The following is an 18,211-nucleotide window of genomic DNA, read 5'->3' as shown; positions in this document are numbered from 1 at the left end:
ACAGCCCCAGGTCTCAGCCTTTCCTCCTCACAGAGATGGTCCAGTCCCCTCAGCATCCTTGTAACCTCCAGTGGACTTTCTGGTGGTTCCTTGTCTCTTGACCTGGGGAGCCCAGAACTGAACACAATACTACAGCTGTGGCCTCCCTAGGGCACGGCAGCATACCTTTTGTTCACTTGCTCTGAAGTCTGCGAGCACCCCAGTTTCCCTTTCCTCTGCCCCAAACCCAACTACACGAAGTGCAGCCTGATGCTCATTTGAGAAGGGGCAGACGGAAATCTCACCCGAGTCATTCTTGTTCGGTTACAAGAAGAGAGCAGAAAGGCCTTGAATAATAGCATCCCTTTATTTGCTGACACCATTACAAAAACTGATTACATTAGCAACCAAAAATAAAATTAAAAAAAAGGGAAAAAAAAAAACGAGGGGAAAAAAAAAAAGGAGTGTTTACTTGAGGTTGAAGTCAGAGGCAGCTAATCCCAAAAATGTAATTAAGTAAAACAGTGTACAACATCAGTATTAAACTGTTATATCCCATGGGTGAACTTTACCACGTTGGAGTTTTCTGAACAAGTTTTACTGAGCAAAAGAAAAGAGTATGAGTTTACTGTCTCTCCAGGAATGTAAAGGTCCTAATTATCCAAACAGCTTGGTTTTTATTATAAAACTAAACTCTGGAGGTGTCTACAGAGTTGGGTTTGGTTGGGTGTTTTTTTGTTGGTTTTACGGTTTTTTCCTTCTTTAAATCAGTAGTCTAACAAGGATTAGAAAAGACAAAACTCTGTTCAGTGTTTCTGACAAAGTAGAAAGGGTGAAAACATAAATAAGGCTTTAATTTGGCAAAATATAATACAATGCCTTCTGCTATCCTCAAATTAACGATTCCCACGTGACTTCATTCTGCAAGAGAAACACAAAAAGTCACATCAGCCAAGCACTGTTCAAGCAAATCTGCACCTCAGCAGCTCAAACCAGCCACTTCAATAGCGTTGGACCACAACAAAGCCCAGAGAAACATGCCACACTGGTGGAAACAGCCTCCCAGAAGGTAGCACATCCCTCCCATGTGCACCAAGTCTGTGGTACAAGACTGGGCTCACTCACTGTGAACACCCTGCTACCAGCCCTTCAGACCAGCTCTGCTGCTCATGCCAGAGACAGGAACAGGAAAAAATATCTAAACTGAAAAAAAAAATAATCAGGTCCCCCTCCTCAGCAGAGAGATGAAAGGGAGGTCTGACACTTCTTGCAGCAGCTTGTTCTGTGCCAAGGCTTTGATGCCTCCCAAACGGAACAGCTCATGACTCTCCTTCAGACCTGGTTCACAAGTTCATATCTAGCAGAGGCTCACAAACTGCACCAGCTTCCTGAGAAAGTTTAGTGCCTCCAGTTTAAAGCAGCCTTCAGCTAACTTTGGATCATTTAATAAGTCTACCAGCATGATGCAGTCAACCACAGAGGGTCAGGTTTCCAAGTTGGCTGTGTATTAAAATAAAAGCCTTGTTCTTGTGTCTATAATTGGATAAAGAGTTCATGACAGAGTGATGCTTCAGATACAGCCATTGCTGTTAACCTGGTGGAAGCCCAGTGAGTTACATCACATCCCCCAACCCAAAGCAATCAGAGTATGAAAGAGGAGAGATTTTGCTTGTGTAGCTGGGACAAAGGAAACAAGGCACAGGGAGAACAGAACTTTGGGAAACCTGCTGTGTGAAGTAGCAGGTAGTGGAACGGAGAGATAAATAACTACATGCCTAGAGAGAGAGAGAGAGAAAGAGACGTGGGTGTGCGAGGTCAGTCCCAGCTAACTCAAGCATGGATCCAGTGAGGAACAAATCCAGTGCCTGCTACAAACTTTTGATGAATTCCAAACAGCAAGTCTCTGATTTTGACCCCCAACTTGTTAAACCTGAAAAGGGTCACAGAATGGTTTGGGTTGGAAGAGACTTTTAAAGGTTGTCTAGTCTAACGCCCCTGCAGTCAGTAGGGACATATGCAATTAGAGCAGGCTGCCGAGAACCCCGTCCAACCTGACCTGGAATGGTTCCAGGGATGGGACATCTACCACTTCTCCAGGCAACCTCAGCCACTGTTTTACCACCCTCAGTGTAAAAAAACATCCTTTTACCTAGTCTGAATATTCCCTCTTTCAGTTTAAAACCATCACTCCTTGTCTTGTATCAGCAGACCCTGCTGAAAGATTGCCCCCTTCTTTCTGACAGGCCCCCTTTAAACACTGAAGGCTGCAAAAAGGTGCCACCACCACAGACCAGAATCCTTCCCGAGAGCCACCTGCTAGCTCAACTAGATGGCCACCGGGCAGACCTACCTACTAGCTGGTAGTGTTCTCGTCCCTTTGACAGCATTTGGCTTACTGACACAAGCAGCTTCTTGAGATGACCTACATCCTGGTTAAGATTCACCGCCACATTTAGTCTTTTATCAATCAGTTCCTGGAAGAAAGGTGGGGGGGGAAGGAAAAAAAAAAATCATTAAAAACTCATTTAGAATCTAATTACCAAGAAAGCCTAGAAAGATCCTCTGTATAAAATTACAGTGCTCTGTGCAGATGGGAACAATTCTTGCAAGTCAGAGGGTTATGGCCACATTTAAGGAAAACATGGTTCAAAGTCAGGAAGATGTTTCCTGTTCCAGGAAATTACCTGCATACACCAAATGCTGGTGAGAGCACCACCGACCTTCAGCTCCCAGCCTGCCTGCCCAGGACTCCACTTACTTGCCGCTTCCAGGAATTGTGCTTGTAACCACAACTGATCCAGCCTCAGAAGTTATTACCCCACATCCCCACAAGCTTGGCTGAAAACCCCATGTGGTTTATAACACAGGCTGCTAAGCACACAGTGACAGTGTGCCCAGTGGGAGGGATGACTTCTGACCCCTGCAGCTGTAACAATAAGGCTGCTGGACCACCAAGGATTCGGTCTTCATGAGGCTCTGTGGGATGGTGTCCTCAAGCAAGTCTTTTTTTCCTGTTGTTTTCAAGTACTTCAATGGTTTATTATAGAGAAGTGTCACGACTCAAGATAGACTCTTCCTTTCTTCCCTGCCCTCCTCTCCAGAGCCAGGCTCACTGAACTAACAGCAAAAGAATCCTTGGTTTATTACCTTTATTGATCGGCTCCTCCAGAGACGCACAAAGAGCTCCACCTCTAAAACATACATTACTCTTCCTTATTCAGCTCATAATACAGATGTACAGATCAACCATAGAAAAGCTTTCCTTTCCACCTCAGCAGTTAAAAATAAGCAACTCGGTCTGGGTGTCAGCAATGCAGAAAACCCCACTTGCCAACCAGAGCACAGGGGGGTCCGTGAGCGCTCAGCCCCGCTCCAACCAAGAGCGGTTTTACTACCAGAGGAGAGTGATGCATAATGCTGCTGCAAATCTCTCCCTAGAGTTTTGGGGAAATTAGAGTGAGTTCAGAGAGGGGCACTTTCCTAGCTCCCATTTGGCTGGAACTGCCGCCGGACTCGAAGTGACGCTGAGCGAGCAGTAAATCAAACTCAACCACCTGCACCATTACAGAAATTACTCTGGGCTCAGGCAAGAGAACAAGCCAGGGACTGCAATGCTCTTACTGAAATGCAATTGGTAAATATTTTGCTACTGCAGAAGATCATTTGGAACCTGTATTAGGGTAGCCTTAACGTGTTTTACCAGGTCTCAAGACAGAGGCTTTGCTTGCGATCTCATAGGGATGGATGAAAGCAGAGCGGCAAATGCAATTAGCACCCTAACAAATGAGGCAGTCAGAGCGCTGAGCCACAGCCCTGGGAATGGGAGTGCACGAGCAGCAGTACACAAGCCAGCACCAGTACACAAACCAGCACCAGCAGGCACATGGAAGAGGCATTTCAATTAATTCTCAGCCCTCATCTCTAAATTGCTCTTCCCTCTTGTATCTGCTTCCCCTCAACACTTGGATCTGTTCCACCCAGAGAACAGGCAGCTCTGGCAAGACCTTATGAGCAGCCTTCCAGTACCTGAAGGAGGCTACGAGAAAGCTGGAAAGGGACTTTTCACAAGGGCTTGTAAGTGACAAGGAATGGACTGAAGCTGGAAGAAGATTAAGACTGGATATTAGAAAGAAATTCCTTAGAGTGGGAAAACACTGGAACAGGTTGACCAGGGAAGTCATGGATGCCTACTCCCCAGAGTGTTCAGGGCCAGGCTGGATGAGGCCTTGAGCAACATGGTCTAGTGGAATGTGTCCCTGTCCATGGCAAGGGGGTTGGAAGCAGATGATCTTCAAGGTACCTTTCAACCCAAGCCATTCTATGAATCTGTACTTCGGGACTCCACTAATCTCAGGTGGTGTATACTCATGAATTACAGACACATCCCCAACCCTCCCAGGGCCAATCCTGATGCATTCGGGCTCCACACAGTCCTACAGCAGCTTCTGCTAACCCAGGGCTGCAAGGCTGCCTTATGCAGCTCTCCATGACTCAGTCAGAATTAACCAGGTTGGACTCAGAGCAAAAAAGCTGGAGGATGGTCTAGAGAACAAGTCTACCAAGGAATGGCTGAGGGAAGTGGTGTTGTCTAGTCTTGAGGAGAATGAGGTGAGACCTCATTGTTCTCTACAACCTCCTTTCAGGTAGTTGGAGTGAGGTGAGGTTCAGGTTCTTCTCTCTTGTATCAGGTGATAGGATTAGAGGAAATGGCCTGAAGCTGTGCCAGGGGAGGTTTAGGTTGGATAGTAGGAAAAATTCATTGATGGAACGAGTGGTCAGGCATAGGAACAGGATGCCCAGGGAGGTGGTGGAGTAACCACCCTGGAGATGTTCAAGAAATGTGTGGACATAACAGCACTTTGGCACATGGTTTAGGGGCCCTGGTGGTTTTAGGTCAACAGTTGGACTTGATCTTAAAGGTCTCTTCCAACCAAAACAAGTCTATGACTATGTCTTTAGGATGTGGATGAATAGAGAAAGAGGATTGTAGTGAGGAACCCCCTGTGATCACAGGCCCAGGGTGATCTGAGCTGACAGATTCCCTTTCCACCAGACTTCATAGAAATGACATTTCCAGTTTTCCATGATGGAGTGTTCTACACTGAGATTTGGGGGAGGGGGAGCACATTACATTTCACGTAAGTCTCAAAAGTTTACTGCTTAGAGCAAGCTGCTGAATATAAATGACTTTCTTAAAATATGTAAAAGGCACCCTCTAGTCATCATCTAGTCCCATAAGTGACAAGGAAGCTGATCAGAAAAACCAAATAGTCTATTTTTAAATAGAAAAGGAGTCTAAAGAAAACACACATAATGTGTCTGAAGGTTTATGCAAGCATCATTTCTCAGTTTTGTGGGTTGGTTCCAGTACCCAGAAGGAACAAATATGCTCATTTCTGAGCATGTGTTTTCAGGTCCTTAAAAAAAGAAGACACTGTTGCTAGGTGGAAGTGGCTGGAAGAGTTTCTTTTTTAATCTGAGAGCTATTTTAAGATGGGTTTTATGGGGAAAAAAAGAAGCTGTCTCCCAGAAGCCTCAGAGACAAAAAAAGCAGCAAAAGGGACTTGGGGAAGAAGATAAAGAGCATTCTAATTTCAGCCTCTGCCAATGGCTACCTGTCAAAAGCACAGTTTAGACAATTAATGTATTTTTACTAATGAAGGCTTAATTGCACGTTTATTAGGACTGTTTTTCCACACTCCTCTTCAGAATAAAGCAATGAATACTCTGGAGGAAACCTGATTAGGGTTCCACAACATGACCACTCAGCTGCAGTGGAGCAAGGCATGAGCCAGAGGTTTTAAGGCTAAAGCAATTAAGTCAAATCACCATGCCTGGGCCACCACAGGTCACAACTAATGACACCCAGTTCAAGAGGGCTCACCCTTGTCATCAGCTACAAAATGCCACAGATGATGGCACTGCTGTTCTTAGATAAGGAGGAATTTCTTCACAATGAGGGTGGTTAAAACAGTGGAACTGGTTGCCCAAGGATGTGGTTGAGGCCCTATGCCTAGAGACATTCAAGATCAGACTTGATGTGGCCCTGGGCAGCTGGATGTAGTTACAAGTGTCCCTGCTGACTGCAGTGGGGTTGGACAAGAGGACCTTTGAGGGTCCCTTCCAACCCACTGCAACCTGTGAATCTGTACAGGCACAGCAGAGATCAAGTAGTGTGGAACTGGTTTGAGGAGGACTTCTCTTCTCCAGCTTGCTGCAGACAGGGATACAGAGCACCCAATAGTCACCATGTGTCAGCAACACAGGAGAGGGCTCAGCAGACCTACCATTCCTCCCAGGAAACCAATTCAAAGGGCTGGCCCAGCTGCATCGCTGGCTTGGGCACAGTGAACCCACAAGGCCAGAGTTGATCTGCAGCCATGACTGATCACTCTGGAAAAGCCATTTCATTTCTGCTAATGACTACGACAGCAAAGGCTTTTCTACAGTACTCCTTAGAGGACTCTTGGCTGGCTCTCGCAGCTGATGAAGCCACTTACTTTCAGCAGCTAAAAGGAGCAGATACAAATTATTTGTCCTACCAGCAAATGCTCCTCTCCCCCTCAAACAACAGCGTTTCCTCCCACTCTATCCATCAGAAGAAAATGGGTAATGAGCTCCACTGACACCACTTAGCTGTGTAAAACACTTGGAAGGCATCTGCTTTAGCCTTCCCCTACCCAACTGCTGTCTGGAAGGCTGCTCCAAAGCTCTTTTGAAGCTGGTGTGAAAGCTCTCGGAGACAGAGAAGCCCAGTTACAAAGCCACAACTCAACCACTTGTACAAGTGATGTCTTTTCAGGACCAGCCTTTCAGTGTACCCACTGCACAAGCAGCTCAGCAAGCATGAAAACAGGCCACCTCAGACTGAGTCCATCAAATTCCAGATTCTGTGACTACAATATCTGGAGAGTCACCCACCCACACCATGAGGCAGTGCTCCAGCGTGCTCTCCCTCACAGCTGCCATGGACCAGAAGAGGCAGTCCTCTGGCAAGAGACGTTCTCTGCCTTGGTTTTACAGGCCATGCAAGACTACCTTCCTTCTTTGGTGCTACAGATGTCAGGAAGAACCAACCCAGCAGTTAGTATTTTAAGTTCATTTAGTCACCAACAGATTTATTTTCAGCATCTCTTCTTGAAGGGACAAGCCTTCCCAAACCAAAACCAACCATCCATGGAAGCCCAGTTCCTATGTCCAGAACTGCTCCCCTCTCTCCTTGAAAATTTGAGCCATGGGGAAGAGGTCACAATGCAAATGACAGCAGAACTCTCAATGCATATGGCTCCAGGACACCATCCCAACAAGTTGCAGGATGGGTAGTTTCATCAAGCCTTAAATTACCATAAGCAGCTCACATCCTGCTCCTTTGCTGGGCCTCACTGCCCAAAGATTAAACTCTGCCTGAGATGTGCATTGCCCCTGAGCTTGGCTCAAGAGAACCACTCACCGGCTCTGTGCAAACATCGCTGTTTTCAATGACGTTGGCATCTCCAACAACTTTTCCAATTTCTCTCTCGAGAGATGCCAAAGACTCCTGGGCCTGTAGGGAACGAAAAAGAAACAACCCACCAAACAGGGGAGGCAGAACAATTAGCAAAGGCTGAGAAGCAAATCCCCATCTCTCCAAGAGCACTAGACACACAGGAAATCACTGTTCAGGAGGAAATCTGTTTTATGCCAGATTTCCTCAGGGGACCAGCACATTTGCCAAGATTGACATGTCTCCTTACAATCAGCATGCTACGTGTCAGCCTGCTGCTTTTGAGAGCAATTCTACAGGGAAGCTTTAATAGTCTCATGTCAAGCTATTAGGTAAAAATAGTGCAGCAACACTTTTTATTGTGCCAGAGCAGCAATGCAGGCAGGTCTCCAAAAGCCTAATCATAGATCTACATTTACAGAGAATATATCATGGACATCAGCACAGGCCACTTCACCTGTCAACATCCAATATAATTATCCTGAGTAAAATGTTTGAAAGGTCTCCTTTATCTCCTCACCTCCTGGCAGTGCTTTTGTGATTATATGTCCCTGTCCCAGGAACAACACTTGCCCTACCAACAGCTCTCCCCACCCCAGACCTGCAAGAATGCAGCTCCATGTCTTTACTGTGCATCTACTGCAGGAGAAACAGGATGCTGCACAGTCTGCAGCCAGAGCTCAGCCATTCTGCAAGCTATTCTTATCTCCATTTATCAGTTCTCCTGCAACAGGACTGTTTCTGGGGTGACAGACAGCACTGAGACCTCTCATGCTTAATGATCTCCCACTCCAATCCATCTTGCAGGAGCAGCCACTGAGAAAGAACAGAGGTAACCCACCTGCTTGTCTCAACAAGCTTGCAAAGAGCTAACTTTAAAGATTTGCAGTCTCCTGGGTTAGAGGAGATTTGCAACCATGTGCAACTGGGCAGATGGCTTGTAAACCACTTCTAACTGCCATCTGAGATTGGGCTTAAAAGATTCAGGGTAGAGAGGGGGTGTAGGGCTGTGGGATAGGCTTTTTGTTAGGTTGGGTTTCTGTAAATAAAGAATTATTTGTCAGCCCCAAATCACCACTTGTTTCCCTTCAGCATAAAATTATCACAAACAAGAGACTCTTTCAAGAAGGATAATTAATTAAACAGAGCTGTTAGCTGCATTTTCATTCCTTCAACAGACACACAGGTATCTTGCATGAGCTTTTACACCCACAGTCCCAGGCATGTGGGGAACCAGCAAAAGGAGTAAAGCACCCCAGCAGACAGGCAGCACATTTTCCAGCACTGCAAACCCACAGATCTTGAGGGTTTGATACCATTTAGATCTGTAGCTGTTAAGGTCTTTGCTTACCTTAGGCAAGTCACCTGCTACCTTCTGCCTCTCATTTTGATCAACTTTGAGTTTTGATAGTGTTTCATTTAGCTGTGTTTTCAGCTGCAAAACAGTAACAAAGGACATCAGTTTCCTTCACACACACACAGGGATTTCAGCCGTCTGGTCCCACGGATTAACCCCGTGCACACTGACTGCAAAGGGAGTAAGATTACTAGCAAATACTGCACACACTGGATTAGTCAACACATATGATGGGGTTTACAAGGACAGTCAAGGAAGATAGATTCCATCTGTAAAGATAAATGTAAAGAATGGAAACTACAGAAGAAAAGACATAGTTGGCATCAGCTTCATTACAAGTGGTTTCAACTTTTGAACTATACTGCCAGCAGGAATAGTGAACCGTTGAATGGTTTGGGTTGGAAGGGACCTTTAAAGGTCATCTAGTCCAACCTCCCTGCAGTCACAGCAGGGAAATCTTCAACTAGGGCAGGCTGATTAAAGCCCCATCCAACCTGGCCTGGAATGGTTCCAAGGATGGAGCATCTACCACCTCCCTCAGCAACCTAGGCCCGTGTTTCATCATCCTCATTGTAAAAAATTTCTTCCTTGTATCTAGTTTTCAATTGTCCTGCTTTTAGTTTAAAACCAGTATTTCTTGTCCTGTCACAACAGACCCTGCTAAAGAGTCTGACCCCATCTTTCTTATTCTTCAACTAAATTTCAGCTTACTTCAACTTAATTCACAGCAGATACACAAAAAAGTAGACTGTCATCTTCCTAATTCAGGATAAACGGTCACACTACTGCTGAATAAACTAAAAACCTCTACTTGTCATCTTAATAAAGCACCACTTACTACAACTATGTTGACTTAACCAGTCTGCTAATGTCACATCAAGGCATGAATGACTGACAGGGATGTATTGAGTCATCGATTGTGTTTAAATTCAATCAAAAAAATAGGTGAACTATTTCGGTCAAGAGGGATGAATACTTTGTACTGGATGCCCTTAAACTACAGCTTTCCCAAGGATATAAACCTTTCTTTAAAGAAGGTTTCGATTGCTCTTCAACACCAGACACAGAACCAGCCATGGCACTTAAGGCTGGAGCCTCAAACAGGAGTGCTAATGGGAAGCTCGAGTGCCAGTTTTGCTGGATTTGTGCCTCTGAAGTGCACTGTGTTAATGTTTGCTATTCCTGCTGTCAATCTCCTTGGGAGCCAGGAAGGGATTAAAGAAATGAACAATAGGCTACTCAGAACCCTGAATCCTCACTTATTCCAAATTTACACATTTTATGTGTCTTACCCACAGAAGGTTTCCCCTCTTTGGAGCACCTGGACTGCTGGATAGTGGTTTTCTACATTTTGAGGATGCATTGTTGAGCTCCTCTGAAGTTTCAGCCCCTCTCCTTGCTAACCTTATAAATCAGGGGGAAACATCTTTGAAATCTATCAGTTCTATTCCTCAGCCTCCTGCAAAAAACACTGGTAGATGCTGGACAGCATTCCTGAGCTACATGAAGGTAGTTTACCACCTCCTAACACTCCTGCCATGGTACATAGCATCATCAGACTGCAGAGTCAAGCTGCTCATGCAGGGAAGCTCAGCTTTTTAAGCTTTTGTAGATTATTGCCTCATATTCAAGAGGTTTCTGTTTCCTGATTTACTATAGAATATGGATTCGATTTCCATTTCCCTTGCTTTCAAACCAAGAGGCTCTGGTTGCTGAGGCAGGATGATAATCAATGCTGTACTAGAGTTGCCAGGCATACTGTTAGCTTAAGCAGATTGTTGTTGTGGTTGGGTTTTAAAATCAACATTTCAACCCAGTTACATGAGTGGCAGCACCCTGGTGAGCACCCTGCTCTGTCTGCAGTGACAGGCTGTCCCAACAAAGACATGGTGACAGACACAACCTTCCCTGCTTTGGGCTCAAAAAGCAGGAAAGCGTTGTTCAATTAAAGAGAGGATCAATCTGACTGCTCCTACAGCCTAAAACACATCACTGAAACATGCGAGGAGTGAAAGGGCTCACACTGGAAAATCATGCATCTTTGGGTCTGTATCTCAGGCCTTGATTAATCCAACTCCTTCTTGAGAAAAACCTTGTATAGGAGCATTAGTGGCTGAAAAGCATTTCTAGCCAAACACGCTGTAACACAGTGCATGCACCAAGCCAGCACAGCTATTCAGCCACATCAGGATGCCAGCTGCTGAATGGCTGGATACTCGGAATTAATCTAACATTTGGCCAATTCCAGTACATGCAGAGGAGAATGGAAAAGGCTCTGCACAGCCAGAGCACAGATATCACAGTTGCATCCTCAAAAGCTTTGGAAAAAACAACAAGAGAATAATCTTCAAGTTAAAGCATCGAAAGCATGATTTTTGTTGTTCTCAGGACATGTATTTGGTGTTCTGTATGTCTATGCTATGAGAACACTGATTCTCAAGAAGTTCCAGGAATGAAAGTCTTAGAGACTTTGAAAAAGTCTTAAGAACCAGACATGCTATTGTTAGGAGCAGAGAAAGAGACAAATTGTAAAAGTCAAGACTACATAAGTGATTGCAATGGACAAAAATATCAAGCTGAAGAGGTTAGCAGAACAGAGAGGATTTGAAATAAGTCTCCGTTTCATAAGTATGCTGGGAGCCTAGTTTGTGCCCAGCAGAGAACAAGCTTCTTACCAAATTTAACTCTTCATTCTGTCTTACTGCTTCAGAATATGAATCATCAAGTTTTTTCTGCAATTCAGTCAAGAGATCTTTGAGCTGAAATGAAGTTTAGAGTTTTAGGATTTGTCTCCTTAGGATGCCCACTTTTCTTCTGCTCAGTTATTAGTGCGTTGCTCTACCCTAAGGTTACAAGCATATCAACTCCTCAGCCACAGGGGCTAAAGCATTAGATTAGTTTGCCAGCCAACTAGTCAACAAAAGAAAATGAACAGTTTGGTCAATGATGTTTACCTCTCTGACTTCTGACACATAAGTAGATCGTTCTATTTCTGCCTTTTCTAGTTCACTTTCCAAATGTTCTCTCTCTCTTTTCAGCTAGAAACAGAAAAACAGAGTCAAAACAGATGCTTTCAACACTTGCTTGCAGTATCATTTCTTGAATTATAATTAGCTATAAATTTCTAATCAGATATTCCATGATATTTAGGGAACATGTCAAATCCAGTGATCGCACGGCACAGATTTAAACTGTTACACATTAAACAGATTAAAACAATCAAGCCCAAGACTGTCAAGAAGCAATACACTGCTGAGTCCCACAAGAGCCACTGGGTGAGCACAGAAGTGAAAAACAGGACAACTTCCAGTACCCATCTTGTCTGCTGCTTAGAAACACTGGCCAAAAGACCCAGTTTAAACTGCAGCACAGGTTGCAGCATAAGCTTACATCATGATTAAATAAGAGAAAGCTTCAAAGACAAAACCAAAACCACCTGCACGTACAGTTTCAACTTCTTTGATTTCTTCCTTTACTCTCTCTAGCTCCTGCTCCAAAGAAACAACTGAAGAACGCATCTGGAATTTGCAAGAAAGAAAAATATGTCATTCAGATAGGTTGCTCTTAGACAAACTTTCCACATACACACAAACTTGCTTCTATGATTAAAAAATGCTTAGGATTAAATCAGTGAACAAATGAAGTACGACTCTCACTTCATTCAATATGCTACACCTCCCTTACAACATCTTTCTTACCTTCTCTCAACATAAGAAGCTATTTGACATCTTTAGAACCTAGGTTCATGAAGAATTTGGAATATAAACTGGTGAAGGGTCTAGACAGTAAGTCTTCTGAGATGCAGCTGAGGGAACTGGGGTTGTTTAGCCTGGACGAGGATAAGGGGAGACCTCACTGCTCTCTACAGCTACCTGAAAGGAGGCTGTCATCACGTGGGGGTCATATCCTCTTCTTAGTATCAAGTCATAGAAAAATATCTTGACATAAACAGTGGTCAGGCATTGGAACAGGCTGCCAAGGGAGGTGGTGGAGTGACCATCCCTTAAGGGGTTCAAGAAACATGTGAACGTGGCATTTCGGGACATGGTTTAGTAGCCATGGTAGTGTTAGGTCAATGGTTGGACTGGATCTTGGAGTTCTCTTCCAACTGAAACAATTCTATGATTCTATGACTAAGCCAGTTACCTGTTAGCCATAACAAAAGAAATGTTACCTAAACAAGGAAGACTGTCTGCATCCATGCGTGATCGGTAGCCAAACCCAGAACATTTAGCCTTATTAGAGGCTGCATAAGCACAGCAGATGAAGGCCCATCTATAGCTCAAGATCTCACAGCCTTTTATAGACCCCACATATTTATGAAATATCATCTATTTGCTCCAGACTCATAGTCTAGCACTCAAAATTTGCTAAGCAGAAGTACTTGAGAAATAATTTCTTTCAAAAAAGCAGCTTGACCTATTTTAATTCTAGATTAGGAAAGGAACATAAAAGGCTTTTTTCTTACCACTTTTGCTAGCAACAGTGTCTTTCCGAAGACGAAAGCTTTGCAGGCAATTTCAAGTGTAATTATTCAACCATAATGGATTAAGCACTATTTTAACAGCTTCCAAAATATTGTTATATGACACTGAAATTTTACCACAACGAGTCTGTATCTGTTCACAAGTGAACTTTGAAAAAAACCAGATGTTTACCAAAAATACAGCTTGAGTTGCCAGGATCAGAAAAATACACTGGATCTCTGGCTTCCTATCCCACCAGGATTCATGAGACTACGTGCTGTTTGGCTACCTGCTGCATCACTTGCACAAGCCTGACAGACTGCTCATAACAGTCAGATTCTATTCCTTGGCTCTTCATTTGTTCTTGATTCTGTAAAGATGGCAAGAGGGATAGCCACAAACACCTACAGACACGGACAACTCCTCCATTTTTCGGGTTTTTCTAAATGGCAATATGATCTTCAGTAAAATAAAGTTCACTCAGTATGAAGCCAAGTAGCAGAGCACCAAAAATACTATTGTCATAAAGAAGCGTCATTCCTATTATACCAGTTGCAGGCTTCACCTTTGCCATCCCCTGGTCATGGCACACAGCAAACCAGGAAGCCAGAGCTGCTCTACATCTACCTTCACTGCAACTTCAAGCAAAAAGTGGTTCTTCAGAAATACCTGTTTGAGTTCCTTCTGTGATTCTTCAACTTTTATCTTCCATTTGCTTTCTTCCTCCTCCACACTCCTCTGTAGCCTTTGTAAAATCCCTTCCTAAGAAGAGAGCAGGGTTTGAAAGCTCACAGCAGAAGAAAGGCAGCTTGCATCATCACAGGGCACAGCGACCAGGCCTCCTGCTTACCGTCTCTGCCAGAACTGATTTGTATTTCTCGCACTCCAGCTGCAGCAGTATGTGCATTTCCTCTGCCTCCTTCAACTTCTGCTCCATAGCCTAGAAAGCAGAAGAGAGACCAGAGGAGTCATATCTCAGCTCATGGATTTGAGTTCTGTTATTTATTTCAACAAGCTGGTATCATTCACATTGGCAGGTCTGTCTTTCAATTTCATGTGAAAACAACAGCAAGTGCAATGTTCATCTACAACTCTCACCACTCTGTCACAAACATGTTACTGCACTAAGACACCTGAAAAAAAACCAGTTACTTGAAAGATTATTTCTGGATTTGTTTAGTCTGGAGAAAAGGATGCTCAGGGCAGACTTTCTTGCTCTCTACAACTGATAGAAAGCAGGTTGTAGCAAGGCAGGGGCTGGTCTCTTCTCCCTTACAGGAAGCAATAGGATAAAAGGAAATGGCCTCAAGATGGGTCAGGGAAGGTTTAGGTTGGACATAAGGAATAATTTCTTCCCTGAAAGGGTGGCTGTTCAATCCTGGTACTGGCTGCCCATGGCAGCAACAAAGTCACCATCCCTGAAGGAATCTAACAGACATGTAGATGTCATGCTGAGGAACAAGTTTTAGCAGTGACCTAGCAATGTCAGGTTAATGACTGGACTCAATCTTAAAGGTCTTTTCTGACCAAAACAATTCTATCATGGAATGGTCTGGGTTGGAAGGGACCTCCAAAGGTCATCTAGTCCAATCCCCACTGTAATAAGCGGGGGCATTCTTCACTAGATCAGGTTGCCCAGAGCCCTGTCGAGGCTCACCTTGAATATCTCCAGAAATGAGGCCTCAACCTCCTCTCCCTGGGCAACCTGTTCCAGCATTTCACAACAGAACAGTAAAGAAGTTGTGCCTAACATCCAATGCTGCATTTCATGAACCTTTTCACTGCTCTAGAAAGTGCTTTTTGAAGATGCAAATAGATTCCTGATTTAATAGATGTAAATATCAATAAAACAATTTTCATGTCACCTGTTTGCTAATCAGAACTTCACATTCCAGAGTGCATTCTGCAAGATTTATACCACAAAATATTCCATGCTACACACAAGGAAGCTGTCCACTGCCATGCCTACCTTGACATCTTCAGATCCTGAAGCCTCTTTCAGGTACTCTTTAGCCATCTTTTCAAACCCACATATCCATTCGCTGTGGCTCTGTTGGGAAATGGATTCAGTTAATGCTGAGAATAACCTAAATAAATCTCTCTTCAGGACATCTGCCTCCCAACTGCAGGCTTATAGAGTAGTGTTTCAGTCCCCCCAGTTCCCCAGAGCTAACACAGCCCGACAGCAGTTTTTCAGCTAGTACCACACAGAGCCCAGCTGAGCTGACAGCAGGCAGCAATCCAGGAGCACGAGGTTATAACACACAGTACACAAGGGCTTGGAAGAGCTGAAATACATCTGGGTGATAAGAGCTCTCCCTGCAAGTGTTGGGGTTCTGCAAGAAGTGCTTGCAGATTTAATGAAATCACTTCCAAAACCCCATAGCAGCTAAAGCAGATACTTGCTCTGTAGTTTTTGGGACCTCACCAAGAAAACTGTTTCATAACTTGACAGAAAAGGTCTTTTTAAAGATTATTTCTAGTTCATCAGGAGACTAACTTCAAAAACCTCTAGATGTTACAAATGAAGCACAGCCCACTTCTCCAGCCTCACTTCACTCACAGTCTAAACCACACAAACTCTGTGCACTTCCCTTCCAAAAAACTAAAAGCCACCAAGAATATAAAATTGGAAATTTGTGTTTTACAAGGGAACTTTGAAATAAAACAAACCCTCTTGAACTGTATGAGCTGGCAGTGAGGCCACGCAGCCTCTCTGGACACAAGAGCCAGCTGCTGTCTGCACAGCCACCAGGGCAGATACAGATCCCAATCAAGCCAGACACTGAGGAAATACGCAGCAGATCTTATCCGCCCTTCAAAATTTACTATCTCTGCTAGACACAAGATAACACAAGCAGATTAATCAGATGTTGGGGCAGTAAAACACAAAACCAAAAGACAATTAAAATAGTGATAACTTTTTCTTATTTCAACATTTTTCCCTGAAGTCACTGTCTGTAGCTTTGCCTCTTTGCTGCCACAAAGTACAAGTTTTACCAGCAGAAGGCACATGCCACTGCAAAAACCTTAGGGCAGAAAAGCCTGTGGGGAAGCTCTCCAGAACGTCCAGCACAGCAGAACCAGAGCTCCCAGCCCCTATATGCAGGGTAGGAAGAGACCCTTCTCTTACCATGTTAGAAGGAAGAGAAACTTTAGGGAACAGCTTCTGGAGTAGTTCACGCGTCTCCACCTCGGCAGCTTCCAAATGCTGCTGCTTCTCCTAAACAAAGAGAAGGGCTCACATGAAATTGGAAAATACGCTCCATGGACTTAGCAATAGCCCTTTCTATACCTACAGTAACTTACTTAACATCCAGAAAGAAGGGGGAGGTTAAATGAGAAAGGCACTTAATCTCCTAAATTGCCAGTAAATTGCTTCCAAAATCAACACTGAATGGCTTCAGAATCTAGCCTTCACATCTGTGCTTAAGCTTTTCAGTTCCATTCCAGTCTAGCATATCTGTACAGAAATTACACCATCACTCACTAGTTCACAAGACAAACTACACTATGCTGAGTAACTGCACCCACAGATCACATCGACTCTGCCACTCAAATTGAGCAATCTCAAAAGCGAGAAGTTGGGTCAGCCAACGATTTTTTTTAAACCCATACTTAAACAATTTTAGAAGGGGAAATGCCCATAAATTGATGTCACCACACCAAAAATGGAGAATCCAACCAAAAGAAAACTTTTGTTAATGCACATTTGAACCAGGCCAAGAAAGCAAGACTATCTTCTACATTTTCAAGTACTCAAGAGGGAGACCCTTACACCCTCCTGCCCCAAGCTCAGATGCAATGGGGAATAATAAGTAGAGCTGTGTGACAGGCTCCATGTTTTCTCTGTCATTGATCTGGAAATAGAAACACACAGATCCAAGGGCACCACAGATCTATTGTTCCACTTGTTTAATATTAAAAGCAAACCAGCCACAGGATATTTGCTTGCTGTGCTTGTAGCAGATTGGTTTAATTAAGCCATCAGATGCCCAAGCTCCCATATAAGTTTTAATGCAGAAAGCCTGAAACTCTGCACAGAAGGTAGCAAAAATCCTTCACTGATTTCAGTGGTGGCTTTTTTCCCCTTTGACATTAGTGTTACTGTGCCTTGCTGCTGTAAGTTCCTCTGCTGCAAGAGATTGGTGGCATTAACAGGTTGAGATTCAGAGAGAGAAATGGACAGGAGACATTAGGTTGTGAAGCTGTGCTAAGTGTGTTAGTTTGCAGCAATTTAGGAACCACGAAGAAGGGGCAAAAGGCTGTTTGATGAAGTCTTCAGACTGCAAGAAAAAGCAGGCAAGTGTTAGCACACAGCAAAAGCAGGTACACAACTTCCCTGAATGTGGGACTGAGTGAAGAGCGGAGACATCTCTAAAACACCGATGCACAACCCCACCTGGAGCTCCTCTGCTTCTAGCTACTTGATTGCTGTTTTTAACATAAATTTGATGCTTTTGGTTGTTTTTGGTTGTTGTTGTTGGTTGTTTTTTGTGTTTTGTGGTGTTTTTTTAAATCTGCATAGTGACAATTAAAATTAAATCAGGCTCAAAGCAAATGCAAGCTCTTTTCAGAGATATTCACATCCTGCATTATATTGAACATCAACTCTGACAAGACCTGCCGAGCCTCATATGCTTTCAAGAAGGAATTTCACAGCTGTAGTGACAGAGTTTTCCTGAGAAGCTCCCAGGTTTTTACATAATGATATAGTTCTAGGTCTTTGTGAGTCCAATAAATTTATTAAAGCAGAGTAAAGCCCAGTAGATGAAAGCAGGCTGCTCACCAGCAGTCTTTATTCCATAGCTCCCCACAAAGAACAAAAGATTCACAACAGCTCACACAATTATGCAAACAGAAATCAAAACTCAGCATGCCCACAAACTAAGGGTAAAAAAAATAAAGAAACCTAAAGACAACAGC

At 43.9% G+C, this 18,211-nt stretch overlaps 1 protein-coding gene across 11 annotated transcripts in view; it reads right to left on the bottom strand.

The window, feature by feature from the left end:
• Positions 1–714: 714 nt before the first annotated feature.
• Positions 715–18,211, bottom strand: part of KTN1 (kinectin 1) — an 81,695-nt gene continuing 64,198 nt past the window's right edge. For 6 of the 11 annotated variants that reach the window (XM_054161676.1, XM_054161680.1, XM_054161677.1 and 3 more), the window contains 11 exons: positions 16,419–16,508; positions 15,255–15,335; positions 14,136–14,225; positions 13,955–14,047; positions 12,266–12,337; positions 11,774–11,857; positions 11,495–11,578; positions 8,814–8,897; positions 7,430–7,522; positions 2,330–2,453; positions 715–900 (listed from right to left, as the gene is read on the bottom strand). In XM_054161676.1, the coding sequence (XP_054017651.1) occupies positions 896–900; positions 2,330–2,453; positions 7,430–7,522; positions 8,814–8,897; positions 11,495–11,578; positions 11,774–11,857; positions 12,266–12,337; positions 13,955–14,047; positions 14,136–14,225; positions 15,255–15,335; positions 16,419–16,508 (900 nt within the window). In that variant the 3' untranslated portion in view covers positions 715–895. The remainder of the gene's footprint in view (positions 901–2,329; positions 2,454–7,429; positions 7,523–8,813; positions 8,898–11,494; positions 11,579–11,773; positions 11,858–12,265; positions 12,338–13,954; positions 14,048–14,135; positions 14,226–15,254; positions 15,336–16,418; positions 16,509–18,211) is intronic. The other 5 variants (XM_054161679.1, XM_054161682.1, XM_054161683.1 and 2 more) reach the window with 1 other exon arrangement.

The sequence above is a fragment of the Dryobates pubescens genome, chromosome 5 (genome assembly GCF_014839835.1).
Source record: "Dryobates pubescens isolate bDryPub1 chromosome 5, bDryPub1.pri, whole genome shotgun sequence".
Lineage (NCBI taxonomy): Eukaryota > Metazoa > Chordata > Aves > Piciformes > Picidae > Dryobates > Dryobates pubescens.
Note: the sequence above shows the minus strand (reverse complement) of the source record. Positions and strands in the feature narration are given on the sequence as shown.